Raw genomic sequence first — 23722 nt, forward strand, 5'->3', positions numbered from 1 at the left:
CAACGAGTGACTAGCTCCCTAAAGGTTTACCATACAAATAGTTGGAGTCCAAGAAATAAGATAGATGAGCTAAGATTACTTGCAAGTGTAGGTAATATAGATATTATTGGTATAACAGAGACCTGGTTCAGCCTGAAAGATAGAGAAATGCCTTCTGAATGCAACATACAGGGTTATAAACTATTCCACACTGATAGGGTCAACAGGATGGGTGGTGGAGTGACAATGTATATCAGAGAAAATTTAAATTGTTGTCTTAGGCGTGATATAAGATTAGAAACATCGAACACAGAATCTGTTTGGCTACAGTTTCTCAAGGGTCGTGACTAATTTTGGGTGTGATTTATAGGCCCCCAAACCTTGATAGGGAGTGCAGTAAGCTGTTATGGGACGAAATTCATAAGGCCTCTAGATATGAAAATGTTGTGATAATGGGAGATTTAAACTTTAGACAAATTGATTGGAACAATATGACAGGAAATCTTGAGTCTAGTGACTTTCTTGATACGGTTCAGAATTGCTTTTTAGAACAGGTTTTGACAGAACCAACTAGAGGAAACAATCTGCTTGACTTGGTTCTTGCCAACAAAGAGTCACTAATTAATAATCTTGAGGTTAATGATGAGCTTGGGGAAAGTGATCACAAATCATTTAGTTTCAATATATCATGGAATTACCCAGATAACTGCAATCAAATCTCTGTCCCAGATTTTCGCTTGGCCAACTTCATGGGACTGAAAAATTACCTGGGTGGGCTAAATTGGGATGTACTGACTATGGGTCAGGTAGGTGATCTTGGTTGCCAGTATGACGTTTTTCAGAGCATAGTTCTAGCTGCCCAGACAACTTTTGTTCCGAGTAGGGAAATTAGATCTAACAAAAATGATCCCAAATGGATGAACAATAGATTAAACCATCTCATTGGTCAAAAGAGAGGCATATATAGGCATATCAAAAGAGGGGATGGGCAGTTAAGAAATCAATATATTCAGTTAAAGAGAGAAATAAAGAAAGGAATAAGAAAAGCAAAAAGGGATTATGAGGCTAAGGTTGCAAGGGATTCAAAGACTAACCCAAAAGGGTTCTTTCAGGTATACAGAAATAAGATTAGGGACAAGATAGGCCCACTTAAGAGAAACTCTGGTCAGATCACTGACAGTGATAAGGATTTGTGTAAAATTCTCAATACCTACTTCCTCTCAGTTTTCACCCAGGAAAATACTAGCGATATTCCTGAAATAATAGATTATGTAGAAAAGGACGATAATAAACTATACACGATTGGAGTAACTAGTGACATGGTCCTCAGACAAATAGAGAAACTAAAACCTAACAAATCCCTAGGTCCTGATGAACTGTTTGCAAGGAATGTAAAGAGGAACTTAGCAGTGTAGTGCCTGATATGTGGAAGATGGCTAATGTAATTCCTATTTTTAACCCTTTCAGGGTTTCGGCCGTACTAGTACGGCTTATGCCCCAAGGTTTTTGATGTACTAGTACGCCTAAATTCTAGCGCCCTCAAATCTAGTGAGAGAAAGCTGGTAGGCCTACATATGAAAGAATGGGTCTATGTGGTCAGTGTGCGCAGTATAAAAAAAAATCCTGCAGCACACAATGCGTAATGAGAAAAAAAAAACTTTAACCCTGCTTTTGGATTAAAACAGCGACTTTGCACTGTATTTTCGTATGGTATTTATTGTTGTATTCTAGTTTTCCTGGTCTCATTTTATAGAATGGAAGACATATTACAGAAATTGAGATATTTCTGACTGCTTTTACAATGAAAAGTACCGTGAAATTGAGCTCAAAGTTGCAGAAATGTTCGATTTTTACCAAAGTTCAAAAGTAAACAAATCATGCCAAGCGTCCAATACAGGTCAACTGGTGAGTCTAATATTCTTTCACAAGTGTACCGATATTATTTATACCATTTCCACACTAATGCAGTAGTCTGCATAACAGTAAGTCTTCTATTTTTTTTGTAAGAATAAAAATTCAAAGTGGAAAGCCAAAGAAATATAAGAAGGGCCTGGGGATGTAACTATCGAACAGAGAACTTGTTATTTTAGTACCAGGAATGTCTTTCTTGTTTATTCTGGACCCTATTCGGTAATTGGCATCTTTTGAAATTTGTGTGAAATTGGCAAAATTGCTAAATTCTGACCACTTTATTGGATAGTTGAAATCGGTAAATGGGTGGTTTCTTGTACTCTTTCGATAGAGAAAATGGAGTTCTAGCGAAATAGTTATGATTTTTGTCGATTAGTACACGGGAATTGGCCGAAAATAGAGCTCAAAGTGGGCAAAACCGCCGTTCCGTAAACATTGTCGAGACCGCTAACTTCGCGAGAGCATAATTCCAGAAGATTTCCATCAAATTTCATACTTTTGGTGTCATTATGATCGGGAAAAGATTCTCTATCTTTTCACAAGAATTTTTTTTTTTTAAATTTGGGAACCCTGAGAACAAGTCTTCGAGAGGGCCTGGGGACCCTGAAGGGGTTAAAGCAAGGGACAAGTCATTACCGTCAAATAACCGCCCAATAAGCCTGGCCTCAATTGTGGGCAGATTACTAGAGTCAATTATAGCTGATAATATAAGAAGCCATCTCGATAGGAATAATTTGATTAATGATACTCAACATGGTTTCACCAGGGGCCGTTCCTGCCTAACTGATTTATTAACCTTCTTCAGCAAAGCTTTTGAGGCCGTTGATCAGGATAAAGAGTTCAATATTGTTTATATGGATTTTGGTAAGGCTTTTGATAGAGTACCACATCAGAGATTGTTGAAGAGAGTTGCTGCTCATGGCATTAGGGGAAAAATGCTGTCATGGATCAAGTCATGGCTCACTAATTGGAAGCAGAAAGTGCATAAATGGGGTTAAATCTGAGTGGGGATCTGTAACAAGTGGCGTTCCGCAGAGATCAGTTTTAGGCCCATTGTTGTTTATAATATATATAAACGACCTTGATGAGGGGGGTTCCTCAACCCTTCCTCTCAAATTCTCTGTATGTCTTCAAAAACTGGTAAGTTCCCAATAGCAAGACTACAAGAAAGAAATTTCTCATTCCACACTTTTTCTCAACATTCATGTCTTGCAAGCAGTCACATAATGCAACTTTAGATGCTCCCAACTGTGATATCTAAACTCCTTTAACAAAAAATTTCCATCATCTATTCACACTTCACTATCTCTAAGATTACAGTTGAATTTACAGGAGTTCATGGTTTATGTTTCAAATATATCTAAATTTGACCTTTAAAACTCCGAAGGTCTAGCAATTTTCCAATTTTTAATTTTATTTAAATATTACAATTTAGGTAAGTTGTATTATGGTTAGTGACTTAAATACTAGTTTATGAGTTAGCAAGAAGCTTTTGTTTTCAGGCATTTCAGTATGCAGATTATATTTTTATTTTAAAATATTACAATTTTTAGAAAATGGCATGGGTAGATGCTAAATCAGTGGATTTTTGCAATTAGTTGATGTTTGTTTGGAGATAAGATAGTTTTCAATGGAGTATTTAAGGATTATTTAGTTAGATTAATTTCTTTTCAGGTAATGGGTTGATTGTAGGTGTTCTACAGGTTATTTGTAAAGGTTTTTTGATGGTAAGTAGAAGATTTCAATGTAGGTTTTATGATGGTTGATCATCAGGGCTTCTCAGTAAGACAGAATTTAAAGAAGATACCTTTGAAATACATGTAATTTTAAGTTTAAAGTGGAACGTCTAGATCGAGAAGAGATGTTTTTATCACATGGATATGACTAGATGGGCTTTGGCAACTAAAGAAGCATTTTGGTCAAGGTAGAATAGAGCTAGGTCCGAGGTAACTGCACAGTAAAGTGTGGAACTGAACTAGGGTTTTCAGATCTGTATGAAGATGTGTGTGCCAGGGATGCAGATTTGAGAATTACTGTAATTTTTTGGTTATTAGAAGCCTTATGAAGTTGCGGTTATCTTACAATGCAAGCATGTGACATGGTATTCGAATGGTAAGTGCAGAAGGGCATTAGCGAAAGATGTATGTATCAGGTCCCAACCGTTTTGGTAGCTTTGTTCAGTTCTAGAAAGAGAAATTTAGATGAACAATATGAGAGCAAGTTGACGATTAGTCTGTAATAGAGGTGGTCTTAAGTTAATGAGTGATTCTCTGAGCACCTACAACAGCTCGCTGCAGTGTTAAGGATTGCTAGGTTGCAAGAATGTTTTAAGTTGTTAACTAAGTTTTAAGTAAAAGGTGAGAAAGACAATTGTTAGTACACAAGTGACAGTTGGATCGTTTGAAGATCATTATCGTATTTTTCAAAAGCGGTATAGGAACTTAGCGACCATAAGTGGGTTTGATGATGGTCTTTAATGTCATTCTAACTGTTAGTAAGGTAAGATTTGGAAAGAGCATGGTCCTATATGAAATCAATTGAGAAATACAGGATGTTTAGTGTCTACGGGTCAAAGTTTCTTGGAGAATAAGAATTTCCAGTGCTGATATCTTTTCAATCGAAACAACTGAAGCAATTTTTGTTGCATTAGTGCTTTAATACCATCCAATGAGTGTTAGATTGTATTTATAAAAAATAACCCTGTGCAATATGTTTCTAACAACCTGTAATGTTTTAATTTTAATGTTCAATTGTTACACTGAACATGCTACAAATAGTTCAGATCTTTCAATAATTTTCAAATAACTACAGTAGATCAAGTTTTACAAATAAAAACACAGATTCTTTTTCTCTATCCTGTAAAACCTTATAAACGTTCATCCGCTTCACTTCAATGGCTTTGCATATAGGAATGCTCTTCCACACTGGCTGAACCCTCAAAATTAAGGTTGGACTGATTACATCGCTTTCAGTTTAATGCTTCTCAACTTTCTGTACTATGAAGAACACTCGTGTAGCGAACGTTCAAGTAAAATACCAACTGCTGCATCGTTACTCCCTACCCAGCCTTTTTAGATTTTAATTTTAATCTGTCAGACACGCAACAAGGGATTGTACAGACCTAACAATTTTTTCTACAATCTCCTAGTGAGACACGTTAGACCCTTCCCTTCTGATCAATACTTCTTTAGTGGCCTCACCCATCCACCTTGGCATTCAAATGCTATTGCACCCCATTCCCTTAGCTCTACTATGGAACTCTACTCTCCAGACTGAGGGTTTACCATCAAACTTTTCACTATGATGGTTTGGGTTACACTTCTCACATTCCTTCTTTCCTCAACTTTCTGTACTTGACTAAGATCCTCCACGCAACCGTTTTTCCAACATTCTATATCATGCTTTCATAAAACTCCAGGATTTTATGCTTTTAATGTTCAATCGTCAGAACAAGGGTACTTCAAGCTAAAACTTAAATTCCATCAGTAAAAGCATTAAGACCTGACCCAAAAGCATCTGAATTTTTTACTCCAGTTATCCCCACCTTTTGAAAAAGCTTCCATCCTGCCACTTCCTGCATCTCTCTACATGGAACAATGCTTCCTCCAGACTGTACTACCCCTATAACTTTATGCATAGACTGATTGCATGCCTTCACATCTTCTGCTTCTATCAACCCTTGCACTTGTTAAGACCTGCATCGCTACAACTTCCATGCTGCTACACCCTGCTGCATATCCTCACCTCCTTGCATTTACCTTTTTAAAGTCTACATGCCTGTGACACTGCAACCAAAGGGTCACTTCTGACCTGCAATCAACTTCCACTCCACTAGTGAGGCTGGATTGAGAGGACTGACCTCCCAGCATCTGAGTTCCATTCTCCCCGGGGCCTGGGCCCCACCTCTTGGGCCCCCAAAAGCTCCACCCGTACTTTATCTCCATTGTTACCAGGGAAAAAATGCTTTCCAGACGGGACTGACCATCAAAATTTTAAGGGGGATGGACTATTACATCGTTTTAAATTCTGTTTTATCAACTTTCTGTACTTAGAAGAGTTTTGTAGTAAATTTTTTAAAAAAAGATACCTAACTGTTTCAATTTTTCTTACCTAAAACCTGTCGGTATTTTATACCATTTTAAGTTCAATCTTCGAACTGCAAAAAGGGATCTTGGTTTGCCTGAACAATTTTAAAATTCCCCCTAGGGGGGTGGATTGGGGGGGGACCGACCCCAGCATCTGAGTTCACTTCCCAGTGGCCACGCCCCCCTCTTTGGGAAAAAAGCTCCATCCTGTCACCATCCCATATTGTTTCTATATGGGGAAAAAATGCCTTCCAGACTGAGGACGACCACCCAAAAATTTAAAGGGGTGGGCTGATTAAACGCCTCGATCTTCTGCCACAACTTTTTTCTTTATAAAAAAGCCATGTGAGGGAACGTTTAAAAAAAGATACCTAACGTTGCATATGGCTTTTAAAAACCGCGGTATTTTTTTACCATTTAATTTCAAACTGTCAACTGCAACACAAGGGGATCTTGGAAGACCCCGCAATCAACTCTCCAACTCCACTATGGAGAGCGGCGATTTGGGGAGGGAAGACTTCGCATCTGAGTTCTTACTTTCCCAGTGGCCACGCCTCACCTCTCGCTATAAAGCTCCATCCTTACCATTCCAATTGTTTTAACTATGGGAAAAATGCCTTTTCCAAATGAGGGACTGACCACCCAAAACTTTAAGGGTGATGGGGCGATTCATCGCCCAAGTATCTTCTGCCAACTTTTCATTGATTAAAACCCTAGTAAAAAGTTTCAAAAAGAAAAACGTTTCATAGGGCACAAAACCTGTCGGATTTTTTTACCATTTTTGTTCAAGGAATGCAGAGAGTTTGTGTCTGGGGGTTAGCCGGAGTTTTGGCCCAAAATTTAAGAAAAAAGGCGGTTGATATTGGGGTTTTAAAGGGCCTGGGAGATGAGAGCAAGTAAGTGGGATAAAGGGGAGTTTAGATCTATTTGGGGGGCAGGGGTGGATTTTTGATTATTCTACTGCAGCTTTTGTTGCTATTTTGGATTGTCATCCAAGCACAAATAGCAGGTGAGGTATGGGTAAATGAGTGGAGGTGAGAAGGGCATTTTTTAGAGATCGTGATCTTGGGGAGAATCCCAAAAGCTGGGTACTTTTTTTATTTTTGATATGGGGGAAATTCAGGGGTTTTTGTTTTTTAAAAGGGCCCAGGGGGTTTGCCATTATGTCGTAATTAGAGGTTGTATCTTAATGTTTAAATTTTGGGATCTCCCGCCTCCAACATAATATAGTTTTAGGTTTAAAAATTTTTATTCTGTCATCCGCTATATTTGATCAGCCCTTTAAAAAAGGATGAGGGGGGGGATTAGGGGAGACAAAGTCTTGGCAGCAAAGAGAATGGGTTTGTGGGAACGCAAAAATCATTTATGTATATGAGGGAAAAGGGGGCCCAAGGGAATTTCCCCGGAACCCGATTCCTTTGTTATGTGTGCTTTTAAAGGAAATACTGAACCATTAGTGGTAAGATTTGAAAAAAAGGGATAATTTTTTATACTGTAATGGCAAGTTTTGAAGAACGTTCATTGAAAAGCTTTTTTTGGGTTAAAAAATTTGTGGATATTCCTTTTTCCAACTTTTAAAGAGATTAATTTTTTGATTGATCATTAGTGCTTTTTTTTTTCCGAACAAATTGGGGTTTAGTATGTTTTGTGCTGTTATAAAAGAATATAGCCCTTAATATTTCTAAAGATTTGGATAAAAAAGTTTGATGTTTTTATAGGTTTTTCATTTTAAAAATTTAAAGTAGATCTACGTTTTTTAATATTTTCAAATATAAAAAAAAAGTAGATCAAGTTTTTTTAATTTTAAAAAGAAAAAAAAGAAGATCTACTTTTTCAATTTCAAATGTTTAAAACGATATATGCACCCTTTTTTTTGAAAAAGCAAGCATTGACGATTTCCCCTTTCCAAACTCGTCCAGCTTTAAACCCCGAATCACTTCACAAAAAACCCTGCTCAAACCCCAAAATTTAAGGCCCCAAAAAATTTGAATCCATTACCCCAAGTCCTTTATTGAAGACTAATGCTGGTTTCTGGAATGCCTGCTACACTTCCTGCATGTCTACTACACTCCCTGCATGCCTGCTACACTTCCTGCATGTCTACTACACTCCCTGCATGCCTGCTACACTCCCTGCATGCCTGTTACACTCCCTGCATGCCTGCTACACTCCCTGCATGCCTGTTACAGTCCCTGCATGCCTGCTACACTTCCTGCATGCCTGCTACACTCCCTGCATGCCTGCTACACTCCCTGCATGCCTGTTACACTCCCTGCATGCCTGTTACAGTCCTTGCATGCCTGCTACACTTCCTGTATGCCTGCTACACTTCCTGCATGCCTGCTACACTTCCTGCATGCCTGCTACACTCCCTGCATGCCTGCTACACTTCCTGCATGTCTACTACACTCCCTGCATGCCTGCTACACTCCCTGCATGCCTGCTATACTCCCTGCATGCCTGTTACACTCCCTGCATGCCTGCTACACTCATTGCATGCCTGCTACACTCCCTGTATGCCTGTTACACTTCCTGCATGCCTACTACACTTCCTGCATGCCTGTTACACTTCCTGCATGCCTGTTACACTCCCTGCAGGCCTGTTACACTCCTTGCATGACTGTTACTCTCCTTGCATGCCTGCTACACTTCCTGCATGCTTGCTACACTCCTTGCATGCCTGCTGCACTCCTTGCATGCCTCCATTCTCCCTGCATACCTGCTACACTTCCTGCATGTCTGCTACACTCCCTGCATGTCTTCTACATTCCCTGCTACACTTCTACACTCCCTGCATGTCTTCTACATTCCCTGCTACACTTCTACACTTCCTGCATGTCTGCTACATTTCTTGCATACCTGCTACACTCCCTGCATGCCTGCTACACTCCCTGCATGTCTCCTACACACACTGTATGTCTGCTGTGTGTCTGCTACACTCCTTGCATGCCTGCTACACTTCCTGCATATCTGCTAACACTCCCTGCATACCTGCTACACTCCCTGCATGCCTGCTACACTTCACACTTAAATTCCATGGCGTTTCTCCCTTTCTTTACCACAGGAACTTTACTAGGAACTTTCTATGGAGCCATGGTTACTTATTTCGCAGTTGCACTGTAAAAAACCCATGGAAAACAATGGCAAACAAGCGAAATGTTTGGATGTATGAGCAGAAGCTTCCTCACACACCGAGAGAGACAGCCAAACTGATGCACAAGCGGTCCCAGCCGGTGGACGAACGTGTCCGAAATGGCCGATCACTGAAATAACGGCCGATCACCGGGAGCCGCAAAACCGGCCAATCACTGAGTTGGATGATGATAAAAACGGCCGATAACCAAGTGTCCACTGTACTGACAAGTCAATTCTCAAATATTTGAAAACATTCACTTCTTACATACTAATTCCCTCCAATGTGATATCCAATTTTTCTTTATCTTAATCATTTGATATCCTCATCATCTTACTTTTATCTATGTTCACTTTCAAATTTCTACCTTTACACACCCTCCCAAACTTGTCCACTAACCTTTGCAACTTTTGTTTAGAATCCCCCAAAAGCACAGTATCATCAGCAAAAAGTAACTGTGTCAACTCCCATTTTGTTTTTGATTCCCCATAATTTGATCCCACCCCTCTCCCCAACACCCTAGCATTTACATCTACAACCCCATCTATAAATATGTTAAACAACCATGGTGATGTTACACATCCCTGTCTAAGACCTACTTTTACTGGGAAGTAATTTCTCTCTCTCCTACACACCCTAACCTGAGCCTCACTATCCTCATAAAAACTCTTTACAGCATTTAGTAACTTATTACCTATTCCATACACTTGCAACATCTGCCACATTGCTCCCCTATCCACACTGTCATATGCCTCTTCTAAATCCATAAATGCAATGAAAACTTCCCTACCTTTATCTAAATACTGTTCACATGTATGCTTCAATGTAAACACCTGGTCTACGCATCCCCTACCCATTCTAAAGCCACCTTGCTCATCTGTAATCCTGCTCTCTGTCTTACCTCTAATTCTTTCAATAATAACCCTACCATACACTTTACCTGGTATCCTCAGTAAACTTATTCCCCTATAATTTTTACAATCTCTTTCGTCCCCCTTCCCTTTATATAAAGGAATTATACACACACACTGCCAAATCCTAGGTACCTTCCCCTCTTTCATACATTTAATAAACAAAAATACCACTATATCTCCCCCTGCTTTTAACATTTCTGTCATGATCCCATCAGTTCCAGCTGCTTTACCCCCTTTCATTCTACGTAATTCCTCATGCATCTCCCCCACACTCACATCCTGCTCTTATTCACTTCTAAAAGATGTTATACCTCCCTGGCCAGTGCATGAAATTACTGACTCCCTTTCTTCATCGACCATTTCAAGTTTCTCAAAATATTCCCGCCATCTACCCAATACCTCCAGCACCCCTTCTACTAACTCCCCTACTCTGTTTTTAACTGACAAATCTGTTTGTTCTCTAGGCTTTCTTAACTTGTCTATCTCACTCCAAGATTTTTTCTTATTTTAAGCAAAATTTCTTGACAGTGCCTCTCCCGCTCTATCATTTGCTCTCTTTTTGCACTCTCTTACCACTCTCTTCACCTTTCTTTTACTCTCCATATACTCTGCCCTTCTTATATCATTTCTGCTTTGTAAAAACCTCTCATAAGCTACTTTTTTCTCTTTTATTGCACCCTTTACCTCATCACTCCTCTTTCCTCCTGCACCCACTCTCCTATAGTCACAAACTTCTGCCTTTATTTAAATAGCAGGGGTTTACCCTAGGTTCCAAAAATGAAGATTAATTTTATGCATCTTGGTATTAAGGCCTACTATAACAAATTACAAAACAGTAATTTCTGATCATTTTAGCTGCTATCACTTGGAAGATCCATTTTTATTTAGCCCTTTCAGGGTTTTTGACGTACTAGTACGCCTAAATTCTAGCACCCTCAAATCTAGTGAGAGAAAGCTGGTAGGCCTACATATGAAAGAATGGGTCTATGTGGTCACTGTGCGCAGTATAAAAAAAATCCTGCAGCACACAGTGCGTAATGAGAAAAAAAAACTTTGACAGTGTTTTTGGTTTAAAACAGCGACTTTGCACTGTATTTTCGTATGGTATTTATGATGGTATTCTAGTTTTCCTGATCTCATTTTATAGAATGGAAGACATATTACAGAAATTGAGACGATTTTGATTGGTTTTACAATGAGAACTATCTTGAAATATAGCTCAAAGTAGCAGAAATCTTCGATTTTTGCCAAAGTTCAAAAGTAAACAAATCATGCTGCGTGTTACAAAAAACGCGATTCTAAAAGCTTAGAGATCTCCAGTGAATACTAGAAAGGACTGCCCTTCTAGCATCCAGCCTGTTACTGGGTTTTCGTAACAAGTAGTCAGTATCCTTGTCCAATTCAGTATTATTCAATAGTGCTTCAGGATTACAACTGGTAGGCTACTAACTAGAGAAATTAAAATTTAATAAATTTATTAATCATTAAGTTGTCTAGAGGTATATTATCAAATTAAATTAAATTAATCACAGTAATCAAAATAAAATCAATCTCTCGAGTTCAATATTATTGTGCTGAGTGCACATATCACATTTATAATTCTTAAATACCGTCTGGTACATTAACATTTAATAAGATATTACAAATATGTACAAATAAGTTTGTGTATGCGTGTAAGTGCTCTAAGTAGTTCGCTATGTCTCACGACTCGACTAGACTTAAACAAGTGACTGACAAAGTCCTCACATAAACTAACTTCTTGACCGACTGGCAACCAGAACAGTCTGCTTGAACAATGAAAAGAATGCTAAGCCCAATAGCCATATAACAAGCGACTGCGACCCGATCAGAATCAAGGAGATAATATAACGACACTAAGTAGGGACCATCAGCAGATCCTCCACAAAAGTTACAAAACTCCCATACTACTGAATCTAAGTTCAGCATAGGAAAAACCCGACTGTGACAATACACAGAAACCAGTACAAAATTAGGTCAGAAGCTATAGCTAAGGCCCTGAGATGCTCAGAGTGTCTATGTGACACACAACCTCAGTACAACGTCAAAAATCACTAAGTCTATACAAGGTTCTGTGAACAGAGTTCTACAGAACTAACAAGAATAATGAGACAGACAATCTGTCCAACCACCAAGCGAGTCTAGAGCAGACTGAATACTTCACGAGAGGTGAGGACACCCCCCCTCGATCACGTGATAGCCCCGTGGACAGCACAGCTCGGAAGCCGGCAGTATAACGAGCGACAAGCGATAATTACAGTAGTTTGACAATCAAGACTTGAACTGAGCACATATTATGTACATCCTAACAACATAAGCTACGTCACATAACAATATAAGGCAATACATTTGCGATTTAGCTATTATCGCAAATATAAGCAATATAAAATTATATGAAATGATAATATACATTATATATATACATAATAATCATTGTAACCCATTCAGGGGTTGCAACACTGCGCGTCCAATACACGTCAACTGGTGAGTCTAATATTCTTTCACAAGTGCGCTAATATTATTTATACCATTTCTACACTAATGCAGTAGTCTGCATAACAGTAAATCTTCTATTTTTTGTGAGAATAAAAATTCAAAGTGGAAAGCAAAAGAATGTAAGAGGGGCGTGGGGACGTGACTAATGAACAGAGGAAGTGTTATTTTAGTGCCAGGAATGTCTTTCTTGTTTATTCTGGATCCTATTTGGAAATTGGCATCTTTGGAAATTTGTGTGAAATTGGCAAAATTGCTAAATTCTGAGCACTTTATTGGATAGTTGAAATCGGTAAATGGGTAGTTTCTTGTACTCATTTGATAGAAAAAATGGAATTCTAGCGAAATAGTTATGATTTTTGTCAACTAGTACACTGGAATTGGCCGAAAATAGGGCTCAAAGTGGGCAAAATCGCCGATGCGCAAATATCGTCGAGACCCCTAACTTTGCGAGAGCATAATTCAGTAAGTTTTCCATCAAATTTCATACTTTTGGTGTCATTATGATTGGGAAAAGATTCTCTATCTTTTCATAAGAATTTTTTTTTTTTTTTTTTTTTTTTTAAATTTGTTGACCCTGAGGACAAATCTGGGAGAGGGCCTGTCAACCCTGAAAGGGTTAATAACAATAATGGGCAATATTTACACACAGTGCTACACAAGAGGTTATCGATGCATATTTACTGTACTATATACACTGGAGAAGAATCCTTCCTTCATAAGCCATGCGTGTTCATAAGAGGCAACTAAAATGACAAGAGCAAGGGGCTAGTAACCCCTTCTCCTGTATAAATTACTAAATGTAAAAAGAAGAAAAACTTTACTTTTTTTCTTTTCTGGGTCACTGCCTCAGTGGGGGAGATCCCCCGTTATGTTAAAAAGAAAAAATACAGTAATGGAGAAAATAAGTTTTTCCATGACTTCTTTTGTCTTATAAGGTCATCTCTTATTTATGTCAATGTGGGTATCAATAAATCATAAGCCCAATGTATTTTTTTTTTTTTTTTGTTAAACATCTCAGTATTTCTAGTTTTATTTAGGTTAGTGTTAGAATCTTTTTGCACCCCAGGAATAATAATTTCCCCAAAATTAAAGCACACAACTGATTGTTAAATCAGAAACAGCTAAATTAACATTGAAGTAACTTTTGTAACTAATTGGGGAGAAACCTTTCTTGAGCTACAATATTCTTAAATCATTGCCTTTGGGTAGTGTCTGCCTTATGTTTAGTTCTAACATAAATTTTCTTAAGCCATTTAAATTGCATTGCATCTTTTGTTTACAGATGGCAGCCTTGCAAAGTCCATTTTATGGAGATAAGATGAATCTCTACTCACTCTGCAAAAAAATTGAAACCTGTGATTACCCTCCTCTTCCTTCAGACCATTACTCATCCCAGGTTAGTATTTTTTCTTTTGTGTGTGTGCATAATCATACATGTTTTTGACTTCTCTGTCACCTGAGCTCTTGTTGCTAGCAGCCCAAATTTTGCAAAGGAGCAAACTCAAATTTTGAAATATTAGAGCATGTGACATTGTTCTAGGAAGGGCACACATCTACAGAAATGAAGCCAGGGCTAAGATTCATGTTAGTGACACTAAGAAACATGAATCAGTGCCCTAGCTTTGTTAATGTAGATGCTTGCTGTTACACTTATACTGTAGTTTGATTATACAGATTTATAGGTCTCCATATCAAGCTCTTACAGCCCACAGTGGCTTCTTAGTTCTGTTACAGTGTGAGGGGGGTAGTAGCCATTGTCACCCCTTCTGAACTTCTGAGGTTCACTAACTGGATATATTACTGGTCTTTTTATAATCATACACATGTAATAATAAGGGTTGTTCTTATTGTTACATGTGTATGTTTTTTTTTTTAACCATCTCCCACTGAGGTAAGGTGATCCCATAAAGAAGAAGCACTTTCAGCATCATTTACTCTATCACTGTCTTCCCAGAAGCATGCAGATACTATAGTTTAGATGCCCTTCAGAGTGCAGGCACTGTACTTTCCACCTCCAGAACTCAGATTTGACTAGCTGATTTCCCTGAATCCTTCACAAAATGCTACCTTGCTCACACTTCAACAGCTCATCAAGCACTGAAAACCATTTGCCTCCATTCACCCTATCTAACACACACACACATGTGCCTGTTGAATGTTAAGAACATAAGAAAGGAGGAACACTGCAGCAGGCCTGTTGGGCCATACTAGGCAGGTCCTTTACAATCCATCCCACTAACAAAATATTTGCCCAACCCAGTTTTCAGTGCCACCCAAGAAACAAGCTCTGATAACTATCCACTCATATGCAAGTCCCAATCAAATCCAACCCCTCTCACTCATGTATTTATCCAACCTAAATTTGAAACTACCCAAAGTTTTAGCCTCAATAACCGAACTAGGCAGACTGTTCCACTCTTCAGCTACCCTATTTCCAAATCAATACTTTCCTACACCCTTTCTAAATCTAAACTTGTCTAATTTGAATCCATTACTGCGGGTTCTCTCTTGTAGAGATATCCTAAAGACCTTATTTATATCCCCTTTATTAATACCCATCTTCCACTTATACACTTCGATCATGTCTTCCCTCATCCTTCGACTAACAAGTGAATGTAATTTAACCCGTAAAGGGTCCAAATGTATATATACGTTTTTTCAACATTTGAAAGTATGTAAAAAAAGTAGATCTTCTTTTTGTTTTTCTACATTTGAAAATATGTAAAAAAAACTTAGATCTACTTTTGTAGCACTACACATGTGAACGTAGATCTGCTTGGACTGTTTACGGGTTAAAGGTCTTCAATCTTTCTTCATAAGGAAGACTTCTAATGCTACCTATTAATTTAGTCATTCTACGCTGAATGTTTTCTAGAGAATTTATGTCCATTCTGTAATATGGAGACTAGAATTTAGCTGTGCAGTCTAGGCAAGGCCTTACTAAAGATGTATAAAGCTGTAATATAACCGCTGAACTTCTGTTGCTTAGACTTCTTGATATAAATCCCAGTAATCTGTTTGCTTTATTACGTATGCTTAGGCATTGCTGTCTTGGTTTAAGGTTGCTGCTTTCCATAACCCCCAAGTCCTTTTTGCAATCTGTATGGCTAAGTTCTGTGTTATTTAACTGATAAGTACTAGGGTTATGGACACTCCCGAGCTTCAGAATCTTGCATTTATCTACATTGAACTGCATCTGCCACTTTTCTGACCAGGAATTGAGCTTGTCTAAATCCTCCTGAAGTTCTGTGACATCTATTTTTGAATCAATTATCCTACCTATCTTTGTGCCATCGACGAATTTGCTCATATCACTAGTAATTCCCTCATCAAGGTCATTGATATATATATTATAAACAACAATGGGCCCAAGACTGATCACTGTGGAATGCCACTTGTTACAGATCCCCACTCGGATTTAACCCCATTTAAGCATACTCTCTGCTTCCTATTGGTGAGCCATGACAGTACTTTTTCCCTAGTGCCGTGAGCTGCCACTTTTAACCGTCTCTGGTGCGGTACTCTATCAAAAGCCTTACTAAAATCTAAATGAACAATATCAAATTCTTTATCATGATCAATGGCCTCAAAAGCTTTACTGAAGAAGGTAAATAAATTAGTTAGGCAGGAACGGCCCCTCGTAAATCCATGCTGAGTATCATTAATCAAGCTATGCTTATCCAGATGGCTTCTTATAATATCAGCTATAATTGACTCTAGTAATTTGCCTACAATTGAGGTCAGGCTTACTGGGCGGTAATTTGATGGTAACGACTTGTCCCCTGCTTTAAAAATAGGAATTACATTAGCCATCTTCCACATATCAGACACTACTCCTGTTTGAAGAGAAATATTAAAAATATTAGTCAGTGGTTTACAAAGTTCCATTTTACACTCTTAAGAACCCTTGAAAAAAGTTCATCAGGGCCCGGGGATTTATTTTGCTTTAATCAGTTTATCTGTTTGATAACCATTTCGCTAGTGACTATGATATTGCATAATTTATCATCTTCAGGCCCACCATAAAGAAGGTTTTGCACACAGAACCTTCTTTAATTTCTCTCTCCAGCCTTCCTCTAACCTTATATGCCTTTCAAGTCATCTTTTTTGCTCCATCCTCTCTAAGTGTCCAAACCACCTCAACAATCCCTCCTCAGCCCCCTGGATAAATATTGTTAGTAACCCCACACCTTATCTCTAAGCTACTAATACAGCAATGTATATTTATTAAATCAAAATTGTTATTAAGTTTTGATTTTCACTTAGATTCCTGTTGTAAATTATATGTACAGTACATGGGAAGCAAAGTATTATTAATCTTTTATTTTGAGGGAAACTCCAAACCCTTAGGGGTTATATAGCACCTGGGAAATGGAAGGTAATCTTCTTTAATTCAAAGAAGGGAAGGGTACCTTCAGTACCTAGGATCAAGAACCCTTCACCAGGGCTGAAGTAATTCTGAAATCTTTGAACAGTGAAATCAAATACTGTGTCTTATTCATTTGTTCATTTTTCATTTTGATAGCTTGGCTAGATTATTTCCACCACTTTGATGATCATGCTCTGACATAACACTCACCTCGTCTTAATTTTTTTTCGAATTTAATGACTACAGTATTTTCAGGGGCTTCTAAAACTTCTGTAATGTTTTTTCTTATTTTTTTCAGCTTAGAACGTTGGTGGATAACTGCATAAATCCTGAACCAGACAATAGGCCAGATATTGTTCATGTGTATGGTGTTGCTCAAGAAATGCACAATCAAGCACAGTCACCAAGTTCTTGTGGCTCAGCAATGTCTGCTGCCCACATATCAAATGCAGAAGACAAGAGTATTGATGAGAGTAGACGTAGTTTAGAAGAGATTAAGCTTAAAGACTAGCAACGCGCAAACTGGCGTAGGTATGCACGGCGTGATGATAAAAATGAAAAGAACACTCCGGGTACATACAATGCTTGGAATGAAACCAATACATCTGTAGTTTCTCCTGTCTCAGACAAAGGTGGAAATTTCGATGCTAAGATCCTAGGTCCTGCCACTGGAACAAATACAATAGGTGAGGTATGGTCTCGTGCCCCTAAATTTCTTACTCCATCAGATTCTTATGAGAGCATCGGAAACAGTCGCAGTCGCAGTCGCAGACGAACTTCAAGCTCCTCAGATAAGTCAGAGAGTACAGGACAGCAGCGTCCTCCAATACGTACTCGCCTTCCCGGAAGTTCACGAGATGACCTCTCACTTATTTCTATTTCAAATGCCAGTGACATGAGGAATTCCTCATCACGTGAGATGTTGGTCACACCACCTCATGGAGCAGGGATGTACCCACCTAGGAACCGCTACAATGTCAAGCTCCCACCCCTCAGCAAGAGAGAATATTAGACCTTCTCAAGTATGTACACTGGGGTGTTTTATTTTTAGTGTCTTAGTACAACAATTCTGAGGTAATTGCCAAATTTTTTGCTTAAATTGTGCTGTTAGCTAAACATTGACAAAAAATTATGAGAAAGAAATATTCAAAATTTCAGCTTAGAATTGATTCACTTGAACCAGTGCCATTAGCAGAACTTTATCAGAAATTATTTGTGAAAAAATGTTTAATAGGAATCTAGCATTCTGCATTTTCTTAAACAAGACACTAAGTGATTTTACTGTTAACGTGCATACATATGCCAGTTGAGGTTAATGAAAGAATGAATGGAATTTCTCTACTGATATTCTGAGTGTCGAGTGGAGAATATTAGTTTTTTTTAGCTATACTGGGGAGTGAATGATTATGTGAAAGGAAGTTTGTAACTAAAGCACTTAACCACATTATTAGTTGTATGATGTGGATTTCTAACTGTCAATGATCGTCCATTTTTCTGTGATAAAATGGCTAGACCTTTCCATGTAAACTTCTTTGGCCTGTGTAAGTCTGCATATAATATTGGTTATATTTTTTGCTATGTAAGGGAGAGTAGAATACAGAGGTTTCAAAAAATATCTTTACATAAACAGGCACTACACAGATGAACACTCAGGTTATGAATGAATGTTCTTTGTGCTCATTCATCTTCCAAGCTCACTACATAACTGCTATCACTTGTAAAACATGCATCTTTGATTTGTTTTAGTACTGCCCTGATTTCTGAACATGGTAATCACATGAAGGTGTTATGGGCAAGCTAAAAGTTGCATATCTTCATGGTCATCTATTTCAGATACTGATTTTTTTTATGAAATTTTTAACACTAATATTACCTGTTATTCAAACAAAATGCTAAAGCAGTTTTTATAAATTAGGCTAATAGTCATAGGTAGCTAACAATATTATGAAAGTAGATTTGACAAAAAGTAGTACTCATGTTAGAACTATAAACTTATTTACAGAAGTATTTTAACCAGCTTTGCAAAATATAGGTACTGCATTTATATCTGTTCTGTCAAATTCTCATTGTGAATTAATTAGATAATAGTTTCCTTTGTGTAATTTAACTGCAATAATAAATATTTGGAACCACAGATATCATTCAGATTAATTGCAGTGTAATGTAGTTTGTCTATTATTTTATGAAAAAAAAAAGAGAAAAGGGTATAATAGAAAGAAAATTGAGCAACTAGGATAAATTTTTGTTAAAAATAAACTTTACAACTTTGTGAATATAGTTGGCCATTCCAGTCTTTCAAAGTTGGTCAGTTGTAACAGTTACACAGACCAGAATGTGTACAGCAAAGCACTAGATATTGCTCTCACATAAGTATGCCAGATATCCAGACCCCTAGCACTTAAAACCTACTTTACCCCTTCCCTCCAACTTCTTCTGGGATGACTCCTACTCCTCCTTTCCTCCACTTTAGATTTATTCACCTTCCTATTCATCCTATTTTGCTCCATCCTTTCTTACTGTCCTAAGCACCTCAGCAGCCCCTCCTCAGGCCTCTGAATAATATTTTTGGTAACCCCACATCGTCCAAATTCTCTATAGATATTAACACCACACATTGCCCTCAAACATTATATCTCCACTTCTTCCTCGCTACATTGTTTAAATCCATGCTTCACACCCACATAAATGTTGGTACCACTCTACTTCTGTACATTCCCAAATTTTGCCATGGACAGAGTTCAGTGTATGCAATATATAGTATTACATTGGAAAATAATAGTGTTTCTATTTGTTTATATGTAAAGAGTGTGTTGTCATGTGTGATGTGAAGGAAAGGAGAGAAAGGGAGGCAGTTTTGCTGCTGCCTGTGTCTACACTACTGTCACCACAGTCCTCTCACACTTAACCACAGTAATAAGGTTGTTGAAGGTATATGTACAGAGTATTGTATGTAATAAGATGAGAAAGGGTGGCAGTGGTTAGGAGTAGTTGTGTTTTTGTTGCTAGTGCCATGTTGTGCTACATATGAGGGGAGGGAGGGGAAGAAAGAGAGGGACACTGTTTATAAATTATTTAAATCAGATTTGGAATAATATGATTGTAAGTAGAAGTAGCAAGGTATACCTGGTATCCCGCATGTTTACAAGACAGAAAAAAAGAAAGACATCAACACTTGTACCATTATATAAAACAAATATAGGTTTCCATTTCACACTTACATGGCAGGACGGTAGTACCTCCTTGGATGGTTGCTGTCTTATTATTATTATTATTATCACACTGGCCGATTCCCACCAAGGCAGGGTGGCCCGAAAAAGAAAAACTTTCACCATCATTCACTCCATCACTGTCTTGCCAGAAGGGTGCTTTACACTACAGTATTTAAACTGCAACATTAACACCCCTCCTTCAGAGTGCAGGCACTGTACTTCCCATCTCCAGAACTCAAGTCCGGCCTGCCGGTTTCCCTGAACCCCTTCATAAATGTTACTTTGCTCACACTCCAACAGCACGTCAAGTATTAAAAACCATTTGTCTCCATTCACTCCTATCAAACACGCTCACGCATGCCTGCTGGAAGTCCAAGCCCCTCGCACACAAAACCTCCTTCTTTACCCCCTCTCTCCAACCTTTCCTAGGCCGACCCCTACCCCGCCTTCCTTCCACTACAGACTGATACACTCTTGAAGTCATTCTGTTTCGCTCCATTCTCTCTACATGTCCGAACCACCTCAACAACCCTTCCTCAGCCCTCTGGACAACAGTTTTGGTAATCCCGCACCTCCTCCTAACTTCCAAACTACGAATTCTCTGCATTATATTCACACCACACATTGCTGTCTACCTACATGAATTATATTTATCATAATAATAGAAGTACAGCAGAACTTCAGCTTACGAACTTAATCCGTTCTGTGACCTTGTTCGTATCCTGATTTGTTCATATGCTGAGTCAGTTTTCCTCATTTAAATTAACTGAAATGCAATTAATCCATTCCAGCCTCTCATGAGACATGACAGAATAAGGCTAATATCAGCTCTATGGCTTATTTATCTATCATAATTCATCTAATATGACATAAACAATATTAATAACAGAAACATGATATATACTCTAGAATGAATAAAATAGGCCATATGGTGAATGTTGGCAATGCTGGCAACATCTGCCATTTACACTCCCACTCTAATATCTTTCCAGTCCATAACCCCACACCTAGCTTGTGTTTATCTATGATTAGTGGTGAGGTTGTTACATATGTAACCTCGGGTATGGCCAAGACAGATGTATATATAGGTGAAGATGTGATCAGTGGTGGTGGTGGCGAGGTACCTCACTCTCTGCTGCTGCCTTCTTTATTTCTCTAGCTTTTTTCATAGTTTCTAATTGCTTCCTGATCATACGCTAGTACAGTGGACCCCTGCCTAATGATATTATTTCAATCCAGAAGTCTGTTTGGGTGCCGTTGTAGACCGAATTTGTTCCCATAAGGAATATTGTGAATTAGATTAGTCCATTTCAGACCCCCAAAAATACACCTACAAAAGCACTTACAAAAATACACTTACATAATTGGTCGAGTTGGGAGCTGATCGTTAGGTGGGGGTCCACTGTATTGTCTCTTTGGGTAGGCATTGTGTAAGAAATTTGTGCAATATAAGACAAAATTACGCAGTCACTCAGGATGGTACACCTCCTCTTCCTTTTGACCCAGAGAGTTACTAATTTGTATTTTGAAGCATTTGGTACAAAAATATGAAAAAAAATTACGAAAAATGTCTGAAAATGACATATTATTATTATTATTATTCTAGATAGTAGGCTGGAAGACAGCAACCACCCAGGGAGGTACTACCGTCCTGCCAAGTGAGTGTAAAACGAAAGCCTGTAATTGTTTTACATGATGGTAGGATTGCTGGTGTCCATTTTTCTGTCTCATGAACATGCAAGGTTTCAGGTACATCTTGCTACTTCTACTTGCACTTAGGTCACACTACACATACATGTACAAGCATATATATATATATATATACATACCCCTTTGGGTTTTCTTCTATTTTCTTTCCAGTTCTTGTTTCCACTTTCCTCTTATCTCCATGGGGAAGTGGAACAGAATTCTTCCTCCGTAAGCCATGCGCGTCGTAAGAGGCGACTAAAATGCCGGGAGCAAGGGGCTAGTAACCCCTTCTCCTGTATATATTACTAAATGTAAAAGGAGAAACTTTCGTTTTTCCATTTGGGCCACCCCGCCTCGGTGGGATACGGCCAGTGTGTTGAAAGAAAGAAAGATTATTATTATTATTATTATTATTATTATTGTTATTTGTAGACAGCAACTGCCCAGGGAGGTACTACCGTCCTGCCAAGTGAGTGTAAAATGGAAGCCTGTAATTGTTTTACGCGATGGTAGGATTGCTGGTGTCTTTTTTTTTTTCTGTCTCATACACATGCAAGATTTCAGGTATGTCTTGCTACTTCTAGTTACACTTAGGTCACACTACATATTACAAAAACACCAAATGGCCTTCCATTAATGTTGTAATATAAGAGTTCTGGATACAAAATAAACATTAAGATAAATTATCTTTAATATTATATAAAAACAATCTTTGGTCTAGAGGTATTCTGTAAATATTGATGTCTGATAATATACACATATACATGTTACAATAATAAATTATAATTAGCATCTTTGTACAACAAATCCTAAAATAATAAATTATAATTCATGACCCTACCACACACAGGGTACAACTTTCTGACACTACTGTGTCACTATACATATATATGCTAAAATAATAAATTATAAGTAACATCTTTGTACATATATATAAATTCTACAATAATAAGTTGTAATTAATTCATCTCGGTAACACCTGCTTAGCGTCTTTCTTCTCAGAGGCCAGCCTGTCGACACTATTCAGTGTCACACTACAATCCTATCTTCTTTAGTGTCACATGACACCCTCATCTCTCAGTGTTCCACTATGATCCTATTATCTTACTTCAGTGTTACACTCCATCATACTTCCATCAGTGTCACACTACGATCCCAGCCCATTTCAGTGTCACACTCCAACCTTATCTTCATACAGTGCCACACTACAGCGTCAGCATGGCTTGGCCCACAGTTGACTAGAGTTGGTGGTGAGTCCGTAGACATCACCAATTACTGAGTAAGGAGATTTCTTCTTGAAGAGAGGCCATTCCAGTGACACTACGACCCTATCTTACTTCAGTGTCACACTACGGTCCCAGCCCTTTTCAGTGTCACACGGGAACAGGCCATATGTATACCGTGACGGTCAAGTGAATACTCTCTAAGGCCAGTAGATGTACACCGTAAGGTGGTCTGGTGAGTACTGTCTACTGCCTCTAAGACCAGTTGATATACACCGTAAGGTGGTCTGGTGAATACTGCTTGCAGAACACACTATGTTGCGAGTTCACTGAATGCGGCCGTCAAGTAACTGAGGCCATCAGACTCACTGAGCTGCGGTGAGCGCTTCTTCTAAAGCCAGTAGAAGCCTGTAGATATATACCATAAGATAGTCAGATGAATACTCTCTACTGCCAGTAGATGTATACCGTAAGGTGTTCTGGTAAATACTGCTTCTAAGGCCGGCTCAGCAGTCCCCACATTGGGTTTGATGACGTACCCTTGGTACTGCCGGCCGGCAGGTTAACAATTTAACCGCTAGTTTGGCAGGAGGCCGCCACACTACACATACATGTACAAGCATATATATACACACCCCTCTGGGTTTTCTTCTATTTTCTTTGTAGTTCTTGTTCTTGTTTATTTCCTCTTACCTC

At 38.4% G+C, this 23722-nt stretch overlaps 1 protein-coding gene across 1 annotated transcript in view; it reads left to right on the forward strand.

Moving 5' to 3' along the window:
• LOC128687732 (serine/threonine-protein kinase Nek7) overlaps positions 1-21025 on the forward strand; it is a gene marked incomplete at its 5' end in the record, with an annotated part of 73402 nt that extends 52377 nt beyond the window's left edge. Inside the window, 2 exon segments of the mRNA XM_070085720.1 lie at positions 13819-13932; positions 17204-21025. Of these exon segments, the coding sequence (XP_069941821.1) occupies positions 13819-13932; positions 17204-17416 (327 nt within the window).
• Between the last annotated feature and the right edge of the window lie 2697 nt (positions 21026-23722).

Source organism: Cherax quadricarinatus, chromosome 1 (assembly GCF_038502225.1).
Source record: "Cherax quadricarinatus isolate ZL_2023a chromosome 1, ASM3850222v1, whole genome shotgun sequence".
NCBI lineage: Eukaryota > Metazoa > Arthropoda > Malacostraca > Decapoda > Parastacidae > Cherax > Cherax quadricarinatus.